Here is a 22,333-nt window from a genome sequence, read left to right as displayed (position 1 = left end):
ACCGCTGTGCTCCGGAACAGGAAGTGATGCAATACCGCAGTGAGAGCCAACCACCAGAGAGCAAGAGCATTGAAGCCATTGAAAAGAAACAGAAGCTCCTCTCCCAAAGAGATGATCACTGTTTATGCTCTCTCCAATTCTGCATCGGTGTTTGCACAGGCACAGTGTGAGAGGTTGGACGCTTGTAGCGCTTCAGCAGTGGGATACCCTCGCGACGGCTGACCAGAAGATCAAACAGATTTGATTTTCAATCGACCATATGATTGCCGATCATGAGGTGGTTGTGAAAGGTTAAACGCAGCTCCTTACTCCATGTATACTACATGATGCAGGACGCGATTAAGCTGAAACGCGATCCAAAAACATTCTCGCAAGAGTGAAAAATTGGCTGAAAAAGGGCCAAACCTCGCACAGTGTAAACCCATCTTAAGTACTGAGCATCTGGGCACCAGTCGATCATGGCACTGTTCTATTTTGTGTCTCTGTTTGTTACAAAACTTCAGAATTAATGCATTATTCAACATTAAAAGATAATATGTTATATTTTAACTTTGTACAAATGGCAGAATTGACATTATTGGAGTTATTCTATCAGTATTCCTTTTTAAAATATTTTAAAATCAAAACCATAAGTCAACACTGCTTTATTTTCCAAGACCTCCACCTCACGGCAACACTGTTGTTGAGTAGAGAGTTGAGCTTCGCTGCTTCTCTCAACTGCTTCTCTGCTGGAAGCCATGTAGTAAACAGGAGCTTCCAGCAGGGGGCAGGATGCACAAAGACACAAGTGCTGACTCATCTGGGTCTATGATGCCTTTGAAGGTACCAGAAGTGATCATGGTGATAACTCAAAATCAGCTTGTTAGTAGTTGCAAGTTTACCGAGACAATACTGGAATTTATCGGTTATCTGTAGCTTCTGATAAATTTTTGGGTGGTTTATCAGTTTAGCTTTGTAAAAGATAACTTTTCAGTTAGCTGATTATCTGTTACTGAAGCTAATTTTTTGGTTAGCTGTGCCCACCACTGCATATCATATAGTTTACCAAAAAAAAAAAAAAACAGTCTTAATCCCAGCTACTACTAAACCTAAATATATATATAACCTGGTCCATTTTAACTGAACATCAATCTTTAAATTATGTAAAGTTTCTATAATGCATTGGAATGACGTGTGAGTCCAGAATGTATTTAAAACCTTAGACCTCTACAGTTTTAAAGGAAAAACTCAACCCTTTTATTTCCTGTTAATTACAGAATTTTTTAATCTTAATTTACAGTCTTAATAAATTTATAAATTATTTAGGTTTTTGCTATCATACACACACTATCATTATTAGGGCCCGAGTAAGACAACATCCTACGAGGACCCTATTGTAATTGTGCTGTTTATTATTATTATTATTATTATTATTATTATTAGGGCCCAAGTAGGACAAAGTCCTGCGAGGACCCTATTGTAATTTTGTTGTTTATTATTCTTATTATTTATTATTATTCTTCACACTTTTGAAATCCAAATATTAGCCTTTTCCCATGCTCAAAAACTCACCGAACTTTGCAAAGTCATTTGGGTGGGATCTGAAATTCTATATTTAAAAAAAAAAAAAAAAAACCTACAAATTTTCAAAAAACCCTCTCCATTGTTTTTTTTTTGTTTGTTTGTTTGTTTGTTTGTTGTTTTTTGTCGCAGCCTCAAGAAATTCAGTATACATATGAGGTCTGTTAGAAAAGTATCCAACCTTTTTATTTTTTTTCAAAAACCTGATAGATTTGAATCACATGTGCTTGCATGAGCCAACCTTGAACCTTTGTGTGCATGCGTGATTTTTTTCACGCCTGTCGGTTGCATCATTTGCTTGTAAGCAGCCTTTGTGTGAGGATGGGTGGAGTCTCTCGTCGTTTTTTCTTTGCAAGGAAATGGCGGAACGACTAGAGCAGCACGACTGCATCAAATTTTGCCACAAACTGGGCAATAGCCAGGTGGAAACCATTCGGATTATTCAGACGGCTTTCGGTGACGATCCTCTGCTCATCACACAGATTAAGGAGTGGTACAACCTGTTTAAAGACGGCCACACAACGGTGGAGGGCGCACCGCGCTCCGATCGGCATCAACACGCTGAAACAACCGAATCATTTCCAAAGTGAACGCTGTGATGATGCGGGACCGTCGTGTGACTATCCGAGAAATTGCAGAAGAGGTGGACATCAGCACTTTTTTGGCACATTCCACTGTGAAAGAAGATTTTGCCATGAAGAGAATTGCAGCGAAATTCATCGGCACGAAGCTGATGGCGCTTCAACAGCGCCTCCATGATGAAGTCTCACAGGACATGTAACATGCCCAGCTCGTCAACCATTCGGAAGATTCAGACGGCTTTCGGTGGCTTTTCAGTCGTGTGACTATCCGAGAAATTGTGGACAAGCTGGACATGTCAGGGCATGTCCTGTGAGGCTTCATCACGGAGGCGCTGTTGCTGCACCATCAGCTTCGTGCCGATGAATTTCGCTACCACTCTTTTCATGGCAAAATCTTCTTTCACAGTGGAATGTGCTGAAAAAGTGCTGATGTCCACCTCTTCTGCAATTTCTCAGATAATCACACGACGGTCCCGCATCACCACAGCGTTCACTTTGGAAATGATCCAGTCGTTTCAGCATGTTGATGGCCGCCCGGAGTGCGGCGTGCTCTCCACCGTTGTGCAGACGTCTTTAAACCAGTTGTACCGCTCCTTAATCTATGTGATGCCCAGAGGATCGTCACCGAAAGCCGTCTGAATAATCCGAATAGTTTCCACCTGGGTGTCACCCAGGTTGCGCTGCTCCAGTCGTTCCGCCATTTCCTTGCAAAAAAAAAAACGACGAGAGACACCACCCATCCTCACACAAAGGCTGCTTACAAGCAAATGACGCAATCGACAGGCGTAAAAAAATCACGCATGCGCACGAAGGTTCAAGGTTGGCTCATGCAAGCACACGTGATTCAAATCCATCAGGTTTTTGAAAAAAATAAAAAGGTCCAATACTTTTCTAACAGACCTCGTATTTACCATGCTGGGATGGACAAAAAAGTCTCTTAACGTTGTGGTGAAATGTCGACAGGAAGTTGGCCATTTTGATTTTAAGTTTTGATTTTGAGGTAATTTTTGTCATTTTTGGACATTTCCAATGCTTACATTTGAACGAACTCCGAGTGATTTTATCCAATCGTCTTCAAATTTGGTACATGTCATCATGACCTCATGCTGATCAAAAGTTATCAGAAGAATTTCTGTAGGTCAAAAGCCATGGCTGCTATGGTTTTCAAACTTTGGTGAGCGTTTTAGAGCACGCCGTTTCACTTCAAATGGCTGTCACACCCACATACTTAATCGTAGATCCTTCAGACTTATTGGCACATTTGCATATATTAATGTCCCACCTAACTCATAGCACCCCCTGGTGGTAATAGGAAATATTCTATTTATACTTTAACAGGTACTGATGTCACATACTTAACCCCATCAACTTCATTCCACTTCTAAAATTTTTTCTTTCTATGTGGATTTTAACATCCACATAGATGCTGAGAATGACACCCTCAACACTGCATTTAATGTATTATTAGACTCACTTGGCTTCACTCAAAATGTAAATGAGTCCACCCACCACTTTACCCATACTTTAGATCTTGTTCTGACTTATGGTATGGAAATTGAAGACTTAACAGTATTCCCTGAAAACCCCCTTCTGCCTGATCATTTCTTAATAACATTTACATTTACTTTAATGGACTACCCAGCAGTGGGAAATAAGTTTCATTACAGTAGACGTCTTTCGTAAAGCGCTGTAATTAGGTTTAAGGATATGATTCCTTCTTTGTTATGTTCTCCAATGCCATATACCAACACAGTGCAGAGTAGCTACCTAAACTCTGTGAGTGAGATAGAGTATCTCGTCAATAGTTTTACATCCTTATTGAGCACAACTTTGGATGCTGTAGCTCCTCTGAAAAAGAGAGCTTTAAATCAGAAGTGCCTGACTCCGTGGTATAACTCACAAACTCGCACCAGCACTGTAGCCAGGCTGACAAAGAATCAGAGCTCTATTGACCCGAGTATTCCTTTAACTTTAACTAGTAACTAGTAATGACTTCATGACTTTCTTTGCTAATAAAATTTTAACTATTAGAGAAAAAATTACTCATAACCATCCCAAAGACCTATCGTTATCTTTGGCTGCTTTCAGTAATGCTGGTATTTGGTTAGACTCTTTCTCTCCGATTGTTCTGTCTGAGTTATTTTCATTAGTTACTTCCTCCAAACCATCAACATGTCTATTAGACCCCATTCCTACCAGGCTGCTCAAGGAAGCCCTACCATTAATTAATGCTTCGATCTTAAATATGATCAATCTATCTTTATTAGTTGGCTATGTACCACAGGCTTTCAAGGTGGCAGTAATTAAACCATTACTTAAAAAGCCATCACTTGACCCAGCTATCTTAGCTAATTATAGGCCAATCTCCAACCTTCCTTTTCTCTCAAAAATTCTTGAAAGGGTAGTTGTAAAACAGCTAACTGATCATCTGCAGAGGAATGGTCTATTTGAAGAGTTTCAGTCAGGTTTTAGAATTCATCATAGTACAGAAACAGCATTAGTGAAGGTTACAAATGATCTTCTTATGGCCTCAAACAGTGGACTCATCTCTGTGCTTGTTCTGTTAGACCTCAGTGCTGCTTTTGATACTGTTGACCATATAATTTTATTACAGAGATTAGAGCATGCCATAGGTATTAAAGGCACTGCGCTGCGGTGGTTTGAATCATATTTGTCTAATAGATTACAATTTGTTCATGTAAATGGGGAATCGTCTTCACAGACTAAGGTTAATTATGGAGTTCCACAAGGTTCAGTGCTAGGACCAATTTTATTCACTTTATACATGCTTCCCTTAGGCAGTATTATTAGAAAGCATTGCTTAAATTTTCATTGTTACGCAGATGATACCCAGCTTTATCTATCCATGAAGCCAGAGGACACACACCAATTAGCTAAACTGCAGGATTGTCTTACAGACATAAAGACATGGATGACCTCTAATTTCCTGCTTTTAAACTCAGATAAAACTGAAGTTATTGTACTTGGCCCCACAAATCTTAGAAACATGGTGTCTAACCAGATCCTTACTCTGGATGGCATTACCCTGACCTCTAGTAATACTGTGAGAAATCTTGGAGTCATTTTTGATCAGGATATGTCCTTCAATGCGCATATTAAGCAAATATGTAGGACTGCTTTTTTGCATTTGCACAATATGTCTAAAATTAGAAAGGTCTTGTCTCAGAGTGATGCTGAAAAACTAATTCATGCATTTATTTCCACTAGGCTGGACTATTGTAATTCATTATTATCAGGTTGTCCTAAAAGTTCCCTGAAAAGCCTTCAGTTAATTGAAAATGCTGCAGCTAGAGTACTGACGGGGACTAGAAGGAGAGAGCATATCTCACCCATATTGGCCTCTCTTCATTGGCTTCCTGTTAATTCTAGAATAGAATTTAAAATTCTTCTTCTTACTTATAAGGTTTTGAATAATCAAGTCCCATCTTATCTTAGGGACCGCATAGTACCATATCACCCCAATAGAGCACTTCTCTCTCAGACTGCAGGCTTACTTGTAGTTCCTAGGGTTTGTAAGAGTAGAATGGGAGGCAGAGCCTTCAGCTTTCAGGCTCCTCTCCTGTGGAACCAGTTCCCAATTCAGATCAGGGAGACAGACACCCTCTCTACTTTTAAGATTAGGCTTAAAACTTTCCTTTTTGCTAAAGCTTATAGTTAGGGCTGGATCAGGTGACCCTGAACCATCCCTTAGTTATCCTGCTATAGACTTAGACTACTGGGGGATTCCCATGATGCACTGAGTGTTTCTTTCTCTTTTTGCTCTGTATGCACCACTCTGAATTTAATCATTAGTGATTGATCTCTGCTGTCTTCCACAGCATGTCTTTTTCCTGATTCTCTCCCCTCAGCCCCAACCAGTCCCAGCAGAAGACTGCCCCTCCCTGAGCCTGGTTCTGCTGGAGGTTTCTTCCTGTTAAAAGGGAGTCTTTCCTTCCCACTGTCGCCAAGTGCTTGCTCACAGGGGGTCGTTTTGACCGTTGGGGTTTTTCTGTAATTATTGTATGGCTTTTGCCTTACAATATAAAGTGCCTTGGGGCAACTGTTTGTTGTGATTTGGCACTATATAAATAAAATTGATTTGATTTTGATTTGATTTAAAACATGCAGAACAAGTTGGCGAACGTACATGATGAGTGCCGTGAAGCTACAAATAATGGCGTCCATGTGGTGGCGTGCCGAATATCAATCCTTCGCCATGAAATTACGTTCTTCCTTTTGATGGCTTTAATTTTGTCATATCATCATGAAAATTGACACACAGGTCAAGCACAACAACCTCTTGCAGTTCATAGCGGCGTCACCCATGGACGGGGCAAAATGCCTCAACCCCCTTGCAACTTTTAAATCCCTTCCCCATAGGGCTTTTTTGGAGGGGGGAGATGAAAATTGGTGACTTGGTGTGACTTGCATAGACGTACAAAAAGTCTCTTACACCATTACTCTACTCCAAACAGGAAGTCAGCCATTTTGAATTTTCATGTCATTTTGGCGTGTTTTCCACACATTGTATTTGAACAAACTCCTCCTAAGGATTTTGTCCAATGCACTTTAAATTTCTTTCAGATCACCCAGAGACTATACTGATCAAAAGCTTTTCTCTATGTCGAAGGGTGATGCTATTACGGCGCCGCCATTTTGACCCTACGACATGGAACATCAAGTCATGATAACTCCTTCATGCTTTGCCTGATTGACTTGAAAAATCACGTGTCATGAGGGTCAGCCCCTGAACACACTTGCTCCCTCTGTTTGTGCTCTGAGCACCCCCTAGTGGATGAACCATCAACTTGTCATAATTCCTTCATGCATTGCCTGATATGCTTGAAAGTTGAACTGTGTGATGAGTGCCTTCCCCTGTACGCATGCCCACATCTGGTCACAAGGGCACACGGTGGCCAGACAGGAGGACCCGTATATGACTGCTTGAAGTTCTAATTATTATTATTATTATTATTATTATTGCTATTATTATTATCAGTATTATTTTTATTTTATTTTACTATTACTTCTATTTTGTCATTCGATTTCTAAATGGACCACAATGGAAATAAGTGTTTTCACTTTCTGTGTCATCCATGTATTTTTAACGCATTTACAATTATGTACTTCCATATAACTTACTATACTCAACAAAAATATAAACGCAACACTTTTGGTTTTGCTCCCATTTTGTATGAGATGAACTCAAAGATCTAAAACTTCTTCCACATACACAATATCACCATTTCCCTCAAATATTGTTCACAAACCAGTCGAAATCTGTGATAGTGAGCACTTCTCCTTTGCTGAGATAATCCATCCCACCTCACAGGTGTGCCATACCAAGATGCTGATTAGACACCATGATTAGTGCACAGGTGTGCCTTAGACTGCCCACAATAAAAGGCCACTCTGAAAGGTGCAGTTTTGTTTTATTGGGGGGGGATACCAGTCAGTATCTGGTGTGACCACCATTTGCCTCATGCAGTGCAACACATCTCCTTCGCATCATCCGTGAAGAGAACACCTCTCCAACGTGCCAAACGCCAGCGAATGTGAGCATGTGCCCACTCAAGTCGGTTACAACGACGAACTGGAGTCAGGTCGAGACCCAGATGAGGACGACGAGCATGCAGATGAGCTTCCCTGAGACGGTTTCTGACAGTTTGTGCAGAAATTCTTTGGTTATGCAAACCGATTGTTTCAGCAGCTGTCCGAGTGGCTGGTCTCAGACGATCTTGGAGGTGAACATGCTGGATGTGGAGGTCCTGGGCTGGTGTGGTTACACGTGGTCTGCGGTTGTGAGGCTGGTTGGATGTACTGCCAAATTCTCTGAAACGCCTTTGGAGATGGCTTATGGTAGAGACATGAACATTCAATACATGAGCAACAGCTCTGGTTGACATTCCTGCTGTCAGCATGCCAACTGCACGCTCCCTCAAATCTTGCGACATCTGTGGCATTGTGCTGTGTGATAAAACTGCACCTTTCAGAGTGGCCTTTTATTGTGGGCAGTCTAAGGCACACCTGTGCACTAATCATGGTGTCTAATCAGCATCTTGGTATGGCACACCTGTGAGGTGGGATGGATTATCTCAGCAAAGGAGAAGTGCTCACTATCACAGATTTAGACTGGTTTGTGAACAATATTTGAGAGAAATGGTGATATTGTGTATGTGGAAAAAGATTTAGATCTTTGAGTTCATCTCATACAAAATGGGAGCAAAACCAAAAGTGTTGCGTTTGTATTTTTGTTGAGTGTAAATAAAAATAACGCATGCACGTAAGCACAAAGTATATGGTAAGCTATCAGACTGACTCAGAGAAGAGGACACCCTGCCCTGCATGGTGCCATTTAAACAACCAGGCAGTTCTCATGATTGGGCATGGGACACAAGCTCAGGCTTGATTGCCCTGTAACTAGCTACCTGTGATGAGGGTGTTTAGTGTTGAAAGGCCAAAACACCCCATGATTCAAAGGTACACTACTGATTATGTGCCCTGAAATTTACATCCTTCACATGTCTGAGAAACAGCTCCCACACCACTCTCAATATTAAGGCAAATCTTGTATTTTCCTAAGGTCAATATTGAATGCAAAAACAAAAAGAAAAGGAATCTGTTGGGAAAGTGTAGGAACACGGACCCACAACAGGGGGCGAGAATGAACGGACAATGGAGGAATCAAATAACACTGTCTTTACTGTTGTGAAAAAGGCACAACAAATACAACTGATAACAATAGAAAGATTAAGTCTAATTCAAAGGTGTCGTGTGGGCAGGCTCGACGATAGGAGAGGTCCGTCCAAGTCGAACCGGAACCAACCCGATCTCCTCCACCACCGGACCCCGGGGATACTGGAGCCGCCAAGTCCCGAATTCCCAGGTGGCCACTGCCTCCGCTCACCGGATCCGGTACTGCTGGCAGGAAACAGAAACAGTCAGGTGTGGGTGCGGCTGCACCCAGCAACACGGAGGGTGGAGAGTCCACCTCCACCTCTCGTCAACAAAGCAACACTGAAGTGCAGGAATATGTGTACTTATCAAAAGGTCCAATACGGTCTCCTGCTGTTCCACTCACTATCTGCGCAAAAGCAACAACGTATTATGTTCAAAAAGACAACACAAGTGGCTGAGTACGTTACCTCTTTGGTATGGCGATATCTCGGCAAATGAGGTGGAGATGCCGTCCTGCTGATATACCTCCGTCTTGATTGGGATCAGCTGTCTCCCGTGATGGATGACAGCTGTCGTCCTGGCTGCTCCTGTGAGGCGGCAGCGCCCTCTGGTGCCTGGAGCCCGCACTCCAGGCAGGGCGCCCTCTGGTGGTGGTGGGCCAGCAGTACCTCCTCTTCAGCGGCCCACACAACAGAATCCTTTGATTACTAAGGGGTTAGCAAATGCATGTAAGAAAAAGAACTCGTACAATTTTTTTCTTAAAAGAACAAGTGACTTAGAAATGAAATATAAAAGGTACAAAAACAAACTGACAAATATAATACAAAGTTGTAAAAACAATACTATAGCTCTTTAATAGAAAAAAACATGACCAATATTAAAGCTTTGTGGAGCACCATAAATGATGTAATTGGAAGAAGAACTAAAAAGAACAATTCACTGGACAGTTTCAGCATTAACAGTCAAAACATTAAAAATACAGCCAAAATTATGAATGAGTTTAACAAATATTTTATAAATATTGGCCCCCATTTCGCCTGTACAATTACTCCACAATTTGTTGACTTTGTGATAATATTCCAAAAAATCCAAACACTATGTTTCTCACAGCAACAAATGAAAAAGTAGTAATTAATACGGTTATGAGCTGTACAAGTAAGTTATCCACTGATTTTGACTATCTAGACATGAGTGTTGTAAAACTAGTTATTGACTGCATCGCTAAACCGTTATCCCATATTTTTAATCTGTCTTTCTCAATGGGTAAATTTCCTGATCCAATGAAAATGGACAAAGTTATTCCCATTTATAAATATGGTGACCCAAATCAGTTCTCAAACTATAGGCGTATATCAATTCTGCCTCCTCAGTTCTCCAAAATTTTACAAAAGCTCTATATTGCTCGATTAGACTCATTTGAATGAATGAATTAATTAATTAATTAATTTATCCGGCACACAGCTGAGCAACAACAAAGGCAATAACAAAACATAAAAGAAACAATGTACAAGAACCCGTGTGGCCGAAAGGGTGAAGGCAGAAGCAAGGCTTATAAGCACCCTCCCCTTATACCATTAAAAATAAAGAATGTGTGTGTGTGTGTGCGTATATATATATATAGATAGATAGATAGATCCATCCATCCATTTTCTTCCGCTTTGTCCAGAGTCGGGTCACGGGGCAGCAGCTCAAGCAAAGCCGTCCAGACCTCCCGATCCACACACACCTCCCCCAGCTCCTCTGGGGGAAACCCAAGGTGTTCCCAAGCCAGCCGAGAGACGCAATCCCTCCAGCGTGTCCTGGGTCTTCCCCGGGGCCTCCTCCCGATGGGACGTGCCCGGAACACCTGTCCAGCGAGGCGTCCAGGGGGCATCCGGAAAAGATGCCCGAGCCACCTCAACTGGCTCCTTTCAACGTGGAGGAGCAGAGGCTCGACTCCGAGCTCCTCCCAAGTGACCGAGCTCCTCACCCTATCTCTAAGGGAGCTCCCAGCCACCCTGCGGAGGAAATCCATCTCGGCCGCTTGGACTTGCGATCTCGTTCTTTCGGTCATGAGCCAAATCTCATGACCATAGGTACACACTAAAGGTCCTGATTTGACGAAGCCAACAGAACCACATCGTCCACAAACAGCAGAGACGAGATTCTGTGGTTCCCAAACCAGACCCCCTCTACACCCTGGCTGCGCCCAGAAATTCTGTCCATAAAGATAATGAACAAAACTGGTGACAAAGGGCAGCACTGGCGGAGGCCAACGTGCACTGGAAACAGGTTTGACTTACTACCGGCAATGTGAACCAAGCTCCTGCTGCGGTCGTACAGGGACCGGATAGCAGTTAGCAAAGGACCCCGGACCCCGTACTCCCGAAGCACCCCCCACAGGGTGCCCCGAGGGACATGGTCAAACGCCTTCTCCAGATTCACAAAGCACATGTGGACTGGTTGGGCGAACTCCCATGAACCCTCGAGCACCCGATGGAGCGTGTAGAGCTGGTCCAGTGTGCCGTGACCAGGACAAAAACCACACTGCTCCTCCTGAATCCAAGGTGCGACTATCGGTCGAATTATCCTCTCGAGTACTCTGGAATAGACCTTACCGGGGAGACTGAGGAGTGTGATCCCCCTGTAGTTGGAACACACCCTCCGGTCCCCATTCTTAAACAGAGGGACCACCACCCCGGTCTGCCAATCCAGAGGCACTGTCCCTGACCACCATGCAATGTTGCAGAGGCGTGTCAGCCAAGACAGTCCCACAACATCCAGAGACTTAAGGTACTCAGGACGGATTTCATCCACCCCAGGAGCCTTGCCACCGAGGAGCTTTCTAACCACCACGGTGACTTCGGCCTGGGTAATGGATGAGTCTGCCTCTGAGTCCCCAGTCTCTGCTTCCTCTTCGGAAGACGTAACGATGGGATTGAGGAGATCCTCGAAGTATTCCTTCCACCGCCCGACAACATCCCCAGTCAGGGTCAACAACTCCCCACCCGCACCGTAGACAGTGCTGGTGGAGAGCTGCTTCTGCCTCCTGAGGCGTCGGACGGTTTGCCAGAATTTTTTCGAGGCCGATCAATAGTGCTCCTCCATGGCCTCCCCGAACTCCTCCCAGACCCGAGTTTTTGCCTCTGCGACCGCACGGGTTGTGGCACGCTTGGCCTGCCAGTACCTGTCAGCTGCCTCCGGGGTCCCACCTACCAACAAAGACAAGTAGGACTCCTTCAGCTTGACGGCATCCCTTACTTCCGGCGTCCACCACCGGGGTTGGAGATTGCCGCCGTGACAGGCACCAGAGACCTTGGGACGAAAGCTACGAGCGGCCACATCGACAATGGAGGTGGAGAACATGGTCCACTCGGACGCCATGTCTCCAACCTCCCCGGGATCTGGGAGAAGCTCTCCCGGAGGTGGAAGTTGAAGACCTCACTGACAGAGGGTTCTGCCAGTCATTCCCAGCAGACCCTCACGACACGTTTGGGCCTGCCAGGTCTGACTGGCTTCCTCCCCTCCCAGCAGATCCAACTCACCACCAGGTGATGATCGGTCGACAGCTCAGCCCCTCTCTTCACTCGAGTGTCTGAGACACGTGGCAGAAGGTCAGATGATACGACTACAAATTCGATCATCGACCTCCGGCTCAGGGTGTCCTGGTGCCACGTGCACTTATGGACACCCTTGTGCTCGAACATGGTGTTCGTGATGGACAAACTGTGACTAGCACAGAAGTCCAACAACTGAACACCACTCGGGTTAAGATCAGGGAGGCCGTGCTTCCCGATCACCACCCTCCAGGTCTCACTGTCGCCGCCCACGTGGGCATTGAAATCCCCCAGGAGAACAATGGAGTCCCCAGTCGGAGGACTATCTAGTACCCCTCCCAGGGACTCCAAGAAGGTCGGATACTCTGCACTGATGCTTAGCCCGTAGGCCGAGACAACAATGAGAGACCTGTCCCCGACCGGAAGGTGTAGGGATGCGACCCTCTCGTTCACCGGAGTGAACTCCAACACATGGCGACTGAGCTGGGGAGCAATAAGCAATGTGACCCCAGCTCTCCGCCTCTCCCCGCGGGCAACGCCAGAAAAGTGGAGCATCCAGCCCCTCTCCAGGAGTTGGGTACCAGAGCCCAAGCTGTGCGTGGAGGTGAGCTGACTATCTTTAGTCAGTATCTCTCAACCTCCCGCACAAGCTCAGGCTCCTTCCCCCCAGCGAGGTGACATTCCACGTCCCCACAGCCAGGGGCTGTGAGTGCAGACCGGGCCGCTGGGCCACCCGCCCTCGACCGCCACCCAGTCCTCTCTGCACCTGACCCCCATGGCCCCCTCTGCAGGTGGTGAACCCACAGGAGGGATATATATATAATATAGTATATAGTGAGGAAAATAAGTATTTGAACACCCTCGATTTTGCAAGTTCTCCCACTTAGAAATCATGGACGGTCTGAAATTTTCATCTTAGGTGCATGCCCACTGTGAGAGACATAATTTAAAAAAAAAAAAAAAATCCCTGAATCACAATGTATAGATTTTTTAATAATTTATTTGTATGTTAGTGCTGCAAATAGTATTTGAACACCTACCAACCAGCAATAATTCTGGCTCACAGAGACCTGTTAATTTTCTTTAAGAAGCCCTCTTATTCTGCACTCTTTACCTGCATAAAAGACACCTGTTCACACACTCAGTCAATCACACTCCAACCTGTCCACCATAGCCATGACCAAAGAGCTGTCTAAGGACACCAGGAACAAAACTGTAGACCTGCACAAGGCTGGGATGGACTACAGGACAACAGGCAAGTAGCTTGGTAGAAGACAACAACTGTTGTGATTATTTATTAGAAAGTGGAAGAAACACAAGATGACTGTCAATCTCCCTCGGTCTGGGATTCCATGCAAGATCTCACTTGTGGGGGTAAGGATGATTCTGAGAAAGCTCAGAACTACACAGGAGGACTGGTCAATGACCGGAAGAGAGTTGGGACAACAGTCACAAAATTACATTATAACACATGAGTTGTCATGGTTTAAAATCCTGCAGGGCAGAAAGGTCCCCCTGCTCAAGCCAGCACATTCCCAGGCCCATTTGAAGTTCACCAGTGACCATCTGGATGATCCAGAGGAGACATGGGAGAAGGTCATGTGGTCAGATGAGACCAGAATAGAGCTTTTTGGAATCAACTCCACTTACCATGTTTAGAGGATGAGAACAAACCCAAGAAAACCATCCCAGCCATGGAGCATGGGGGTGGAAACATCATACTCTGGGGGTGCTCTTCTGCAAAAAGGAAAGGACGACTGCACCGTATTGAAGGGAGGATGGATGGGGTCGTGTATTGCGAGATTTTGGCAAACAACCTTCTTCACTCAGTAAGAGCATTGAAGATGGGTCATGGCTGGGTCTTCCAGCATGACAGTGACCCCAAACATACAGCCAGGGCAACTAAGGAGAGGCTCCATAAGAAGCATTTCAAGGTCCTGGAGTGGCCTTGCCAGTCTCCAGACCTGAACTCAATAGAAAATCTTTGGAGGGAGCTGAAACTCCAAACCTGAAAGATTTGGAGAACATCTGTATGGATGAGTGGACCAAAATCCCTGCTGCAGTGTGTGCAAACCTGGTGAAAAACTACAGGAAACGTTTGACCTCTGTAATTGCAAACAAAGGCTACTGTACCAAATCAATCAATCAATCAATTTTTTTATATAGCGCCAAATCACAACAAACAGTTGCCCCATTATTATTATTTTATTATTATTATTATTATTAATATTATTATTAATATTTTCTACAGAGCAACAATTGAGTCTGTGTTACGGTATGATATTACCAGCTGGTTTTGTAATTTAACGGTTAAATCAAAAACTCAAATATTAAATCTGATTAAAGTAGCTGGCAAAATAATGGATATGGTGGTACCTGTAACTCCAAAAGAGTTGTTTGAACAGGCAGATCTCAGATTTTCAGACAATATTTTATCAGATGTGTCTCATGCACTGCACTCTGAAGATATTTTACTTAACTCAGGAAAGAGGTACAGGGTTCCTCTTTGTAAATATAATCAATATAAACATTCATTTATTCCATTGTCAGTGAAGCTCATAAATCAGCAGATAGTTCAGAGAAGATAGCATAAGGTATGTATTGCGGAATTTGCACAAAGATGTTAATGTGTATTTATATTTTAACTTTGATTTACTATGTTGTTGTTTTTGATGTATGGGTGGTATGTACTGGATGTGTTGTTGTGTAGCAGACCCCTCTGTCCAAGGCAAATTTCTCCTTGGGGAGACAAATAAAGACACTTTGACTTTGCAAACTTAATACCCATTACTACACTGGATAATGTTGAAATTGAGGATGGCCCTGTGGTTGTTCCAGCAATAGCAAAGATTTCGTGTCTGCTACCAACAACATGCGTGGAATGTCTCAAACCTAAACCTACTTCTAGGCATCTTATATATGCTACCCTAGAACCACCCCAAAATCCAAACAGTTCAATTGTCAACCCCACTGAGGTCCTTACTCTGGGTCTCATTAACATAAGATCACTATCCTCAAAATCATTGTTGATTAATGATCTACTCGTAATTATTGATCATCACTTAAATATGATTGGGTTATGTGAAACCTGGCTTAAACCTACAGCTGTCCTCCCCTTAAATGAGGCCTGCCCACCAGCATATACATTTAGTCACATCCCTCGTGATGTGAAGCAAGGTGGGGGTGTTGCGCTCATTTATAAATCCAGGTTTAGCTTATTAGCTGTTGGGGGTCACAAATATAACTCGTATGAGCATCTGATTCTCCACTCTGCACAGGATATTATGCATTGCCAAGGTCAGAAGAATAAAAATCATCCGTATTAATTTGTCACTGTATATAGGTCTCCTGGCCGATATTCTGAATTCTTAGATGAATTTGGTGCGTTCATCTCTAACTTGTCAACTAGTGCAGATAACATTCTGATCATTGGTGACTTTAACGTTCATATAAATAAGCCTTCTGATCCCCTCTGCAGATCATTTATGGAAATTGTGGATGCATTAGGATTTCACCAATGCATTCAGGACTCAACATACATTAGTGTAAATACCCTGGATTTGATTCTTGCATGTGGTACTGCTGTCATGAATATTGACATCATGCCTCTTGCATTGGTGGTCTCTGATCACTCACTTATTAGGTGTACAGTTTTGCTGCCATGTTTAGTGGAACAACAACCTTATTTATCACTGCGGCAACGCATCAACTCCTCAACTATGACTTAACTCGAAGCTAGACTGCCTGATGTCTTAGCTTCATGTTTGGAAAATGCCCAATCAATACCCAATGTCCCAACTTGTCCTTTAACACTCCGAAACGGAGGTGTTCCTTTGTCTCGCTTCATCAGCGAATCGGTCGTGATGCACGAAGCTTCCGTGCAGCTTTCCATGACAAAATCTCTTGTTAAAAGTGAAATCTGCCGGAAAATGGCTGATGTCCAGCTCTTGTGATAACCAGAGAAATTGCACACGACGGTCCCGGCTCCACACAGCGAGTGATCCGTTTAGAAATAATGTGGTGGTTTCTGCTTCTCAATGGCGGCTCGGAGCACGGGGCGCCGTTCACCATTGTGGGCCGTCCATAAGCGTAGTAACACTCCTTATTCTCTGTGAAGCCCGTAAAATTTTCATTGAAAGCCAGATAAATTTTCGAATGGTTTCCAGCTGCTTGTCTCTAACAGTTTCTGAAAAAATTCTGATGGGAAAAAAAGCCCAAATCATTCCAACCATTTCCTCGCAATGAAACAACGATGAGAGGGGTGGACCAGTGCTCACATCAAAGCCTGCCCACAGGCGAATGACGCAACCGACAGGCGTGGAAAAACTCACGCATGCTCACGAAGGTTCAAGCTTGGCTGGACGTAAAAACATATGAATCAAATCCATATAGTTTTTTTGCATAAAATAAAAGGTCGGATACTTTCTCACAGACCTCGTTATATATATATAATATATATATATTTGCTTCTTCAAAGCCTGGGTGGAGCTGGGGGGAGAGAGTTCAATAATCTCACAGCCTGGTGGATGAAGCTTGGGGAGCCCGTGTGTTCAATACAATGCTGCTTGAGGTGTTGTTGCCAACACGGACTGCTTGTGGCCTCTGGGTGAGGAAGTCCAACAGCCAGTTGCAAAGGGAAGTGCTGAGCCCCAGCTTGTCCAGTTTGCAGATGAGCTGTTGAGGTATTATGGTGTTGAACACTGAACTGAAGTCTCTGAACAGCATTCTCACATACGAGTCCTTGTTGTCCAGATGGGTGAGGGCTGGGTGCAGGGGCTGAGCAGATTGCATCCTCTGTATATGGCTTGGCTCTGTATTCGAACTGGGAGGGGTCTAGGGTGGGGGGAGGATGGATTTGATGTGTGACATGACTAGCTGTTTGAAGCACTTCATGATGATGGGTGTCAGTGCCACCGGACGGTAGTCATTGAAGCAGGATGGAGCTGATTTTTTGGCACAGGTATGATGGTGGCAGCTTTGAAGCATGATGGAACAATGGCTTCCTTCAGGGAAATGTTAAAGATGTCTGTGAAGACATCCTTAAGCTCCTCTGCGCAGTCCTTCAGCACGCGACCAGGGATGTTGTCCGGACCTGTTGCTTTGCGGTCAGGTTGTTGAGCAGAGAAGTGATGCTCTCACAGCTCTGTGGTGCTGGCTTGTAGTCAGTGATGGCCTGGATGCCTCGCCACAGGCTCTGTGCGTCCTTGCTGTCTTTGAAGTGGGACGTTATCTTTTGTGTGTAGTCCTTTTTTGCCTTCCTGATGCCACGGGACAGGTTGGCTCTCGCTGTTCTCAAGCCAGATTCATCCCCAGCTCTGAAGGCTTTGTCTCTGGCTCTCAGCAGCTTGTGGACATCACCTGTCAGCCATGGTTTCCGGTTGGCCCGGGTGATGATGGCTACGGGTTTGGGTTTTGAAGACATTACGAGTTTCATCGGCACAACTAGTGAGATACTATCAAATTCTGTAAATCTACGTAATACCTCAATAATGGTGCCCACCTCAATAGTAGGGTGTAATGGCTGGGTTAAGGAATACTGGGATATGTTTTCATGTCTTCTATTTTCTTCTCAAACTAATAAAAAAAATCTTGGGCTGTAAAAGGAGAGTGATTTACACATGGTTGCTCATGAATAAGTGTTGCCACGCTGTCGAACAAGAACTTTGAGTTATGCTTGTTTTTGTTGATCAAATCAGAGTAATAGGTCCGCTTTGTAGCCAGTAGTGCATGCTTATAGTCTAAGATAGCATCATGCCATGCAAGGTGGAATACTTCTAATTTTGAACTACGCATTTCCATTTTGATGGTTGAGATCATGCAAGTAATCATTGTACCAAGGTGATGGTTTTGTGGGGGCATGGTTTTAATAAATTGTGCGCAATCATGTCGAGTGTAGTTTTGAGTGCTGAGTTTAAACTATCCACAAGACTGTCTCCTGATTGGGCATTTTCCAAACATGAAGCTAAGACATCAGGCAGTCTAGCTTCAAGTTCAGTCATAGTTGAGGAGTTGATGCGTTGCAGCAGTGATAAATAAGGTTGTTGTTCCACTAAACATGGCAGCAAAACTGTACACCTAATAAGTGAGTGATCAGAGACCACCAATGCAAGAGGCATGATGTCAATATTCATGACAGCAGTACCACATGCAAGAATCAAATCCAGGGTATTTACACTAATGTATGTTGAGTCCTGAATGCAGTGGTGAAATCCTAATGCATCCACAGTTTCCATAAATGATCTGCAGAGGGGATCAGAAGGCTTATTTATATGAACGTTAAAGTCACCAATAATCAGAATGTCATCTGCACTAGTTGACAAGTTCAAGATGAATGCACCAAATTCATCTAAGAATTCAGAGTATGGGCCACGGGGCATATATACAATGACAAAGTAATCCGGCTGATTTTTATTCTTCTGACCTTGGCAATACGTAGCATTGTGTGCAGAGCAGAGAATCAGATGCTTAAACGAGTTATATTTGTGACCCCCAACAGCTAATAAGCTAAACTAGATTTATAAATAAGAGCAACACCCCGCCTTGCTTCACATCATGAGGGACATGACTAAATGTGTATGCCGGTGGGCAGGCCTCATTTAAGGGAGGACAGCTGTAGGTGTAAGCCAGGTTTCATATAATCCAATCATATCTAAGTGATGATTCATAATTCAATCATTAATCAACAATGATATTGAGGACAGTGATCTTATGTTAATGAGACCCAGACTAAGGACCTCAGTGGGGTTCACAGTTGGACTGTTTGGATTTAGGGGTTGTTCCAAAATATATATAAGATGCCTGGAAGTAGGTTTAGGTTTGAGACATTCCACGTGGGTTGTAAGAAGCAGACACAAAATCTTTGCTATTGCTGGAACAGCCAACGGGCCATCATCAATTTCAATGTCATCCAATATAGTAATGGGTATTAAGTTTGGAAAGCATATCCCTCTATGATTTTTATGGACATGTCTATGGAAACAGGCCACAGTCTCGACTTGATGAATTTCCCTCCCTGGCAGATAAACCATAGTGGATTTTCTGCACTAATTTCCCCACTACGCTAATGGATTGCACCCCCACATTTGTCATAAGCCTTGCAGGGTCTCCAATCACCTGCTCCGTGGCCTGTGGTAAAATCTTAATGTTACCCTCCCTGTTACATCCTGGATGAAAACCTGCTCCAGAGTGCTCTTGACCTCACACTGAGGTAACAGTTCATCTGTCAGCCGTACAATGACCCTAAGCACACAACCAAGATATCAAAGGAGTGACTTCAGGACAATTCTGTGACTGTCCTTGAGTGACCCAGCCAGAGCCCAGACCTGAATCTGATTGAACATCTCTGGAGAGAACTGAAAATGGCTGTGCACCGATGCTCCCCATCCAACCTGATGGAGCTTAAGAGGTGCTGCAAAGAGGAATGGACCAAACTGCCCAAAGATAGGTGCACCAAGCTTGCGGCATCATATTCAAGAAGACTTGAGGCTGTAATTGCTACCAAAGGTGCATCAACAAAGTATTGAACAAAGGCTGTGAATACTCATGCACATATGTCTTAGGTTTTTATTTTAATTAATTTGCAAAAACTTTTTTTTCATGTGGTCATTATGGAGTGTGGTGAGTAGAATTTTGAGGGGAAAAATGTATTTTCTCCATTTTGGAATAAGGCTGTAACATAAGAAAATAAGGAAAAAGTGAAGCACTATGAATATTTTCTGGATGCACTGTAGCCAAATCAAAGCCTGCCATCTCATGTACTCTAATATTAATGGATGACTGATTCAGTTGGAACATCAAAGTTGTATTGTGCACATACCTGTAGCCCAAGCAGAACACAGAGGTACCAGGGTGGGACATCCTCAATACTGTAAATCATGTCTGAACGGGCCCTCTGAGTTTCTTTTGGCTCTTTGGTCTTATTGTCTTCTTCCATTGGCACGGTAGCACTCTCTGATTTGTGGCTCCTTTCTGCCTGGAAATAAGGTCTCTATTTGAACAAACACAGAACACATGAAATAATTGTTATTATGAAACAACAATTATTTCAGATAAACATCTTCATAATTTTACATTATGTAAAATGATGGAGTAAGATGGCGGCACACGTAGACGCAGCAGTTCTGTGCTCTCATTTTCACTGCTTTGTTTTATTGTTTATTATGTACGAGGTCTGTTAGAAAACTATCCTCCTTCTTTGTCTTTCGGCTGTTCCCGTTAGGGGTCGCCACAGCAGATCAATCGTTTCCATCTCACCTTGTCCTCTGTATCTTCCTCTGTCACACCAACCACCTGCATGTCCTCTCTCAACACATCCATGAACCTCCTCTTTGGTCTCCCTCTTCTCCTCCTGCCTGGTGGCTCCATCCTCAGCATCCTTCTCCCTATATACCCTGGGTCCCTCCTCTGCACATGTCCAAACTATCTCAATCTCGCCTCTCTGACTTTGTCTCCAAACCGTCCCACCTGAGCTGTCCCTCTGATATGTTCATTCCTAATCTTGTCCATTCTTGTCACTCCCAAAGAGAATCTCAACATCTTCAGCTCTGCCACCTCCAGCTCTGCCTCCTGTCTTTTTGTTAGTGCCACTGTCTCTAAACCATACAACATAGCTGGTCTCACTACTGTTTTGTAAACTTTCCCCTTCACTCTTGCTGATATTCTTTGGTCACAAATCACTCCTGCCACATTTCTCCACCCACTCCACCCTGCCTGCACTCTCTTCTTCACCTCTGTACCACACTCTCCATTACTTTGAACAGTTGACCCCAAATATTTAAACTCATCTACTTTCACCACTTCTACTCCTTGTAACTGCACTATTCCACTGGGCTCCCTCTCGTTCACACACATATACTCAGTCTTGCTTCTACTGACTTTCATTCCCTTTCTGTCCAAAGCATATCTCCACTTCTCCAGACTAGACTCAACTTGCTCTCTACTCTCACTACAGATCACAATGTCATCTGCAAACATCATAGTCCATGGGGACTCCTGTCTGATCTCATCTGTCAACCTGCCCATCACCACTACAAACAAGAAAGGACTCAGAGCTGATCCTTGGTGTAATCCCACCTCCACCTTGAATGAGTCTGTCATTCCGACTGCGCATCTCACCACTGTCACACTATTCTTGTACATGTCCTGCACTACCCTAACATATTTCTCTGCCACTCCAGACTTCCTCATACGATGCCACAACTCTTCTCTTGGCACCCTATCATAAGCTTTTTCTAAGTCCACAAACACACAATGTAACTCTTTCTGTCCTTCTCTGTACTTTTCCAACAGTATTCTCAGAGCAAACATTGCATCTGTAGTGCTCTTTCTCGGCATGAAACCATATTGCTGCTCACAGATCTTCACCTGTTTTCTAAGCCTAGTTTCTACTACTCTTTCCCATAACTTCATGCTGTGGCTGATCAGCTTTATGCCTCTGTAGTTACTGCAGCTCTGCACATCACCCTTGTTCTTGAAATAGGAACCAGCACACTTCGTCTCCACTCCTCAGGCATCCTCTCACTTTCCCAAGATTTTATTAAACAATCTGATTAGAAACTCTACTGCCATCTCTCCTAGACATTTCCATGCCTCCATTGGAATGTCATCTGGACCAACTGCCTTTCCACTCTTCATCCTCTTCATAGCAGCCCTCACTTCTTCCTTGCTAATCTCTTTTACTTCCTGAGTTACTGTCGCCACATCATCCAGCCTTTTCTCTCGCTCATTTTCTTTATTCATCAACTCTTCAAAATATGCCCTCCACCTTCTCAGCACACACTCCTCACTTGTCAGCACATTACCATGTGCATCTTTTACCACCCTAACCTGCTGCACATCCTTTCCAGCTCTGTCCCTTTGTCTGGCCAATCGGTACAAGTCCTTTTCTCCTTCCTTACTATTCAACTTCTTGTACAGCTCGCAATATGCCTTTTCCTTTGCTTTTGCCACTTCTCTTCTCGCCTTATGCCGCATCTCCTT

General features: G+C 43.9%; 1 protein-coding gene across 1 annotated transcript in view; it reads right to left on the bottom strand.

Moving 5' to 3' along the window:
* slc23a1 (solute carrier family 23 member 1) overlaps positions 1-22,333 on the bottom strand; it is a 417,619-nt gene that overhangs the window by 328,233 nt on the left and 67,053 nt on the right. Inside the window, exon 2 of the mRNA XM_034177547.1 lies at positions 20,172-20,342. Coding sequence (XP_034033438.1) covers positions 20,172-20,342 — 171 coding nt within the window. The remainder of the gene's footprint in view (positions 1-20,171; positions 20,343-22,333) is intronic.

This window comes from Thalassophryne amazonica, chromosome 9 (assembly GCF_902500255.1).
Source record: "Thalassophryne amazonica chromosome 9, fThaAma1.1, whole genome shotgun sequence".
NCBI lineage: Eukaryota > Metazoa > Chordata > Actinopteri > Batrachoidiformes > Batrachoididae > Thalassophryne > Thalassophryne amazonica.
Note: the sequence above shows the minus strand (reverse complement) of the source record. Positions and strands in the feature narration are given on the sequence as shown.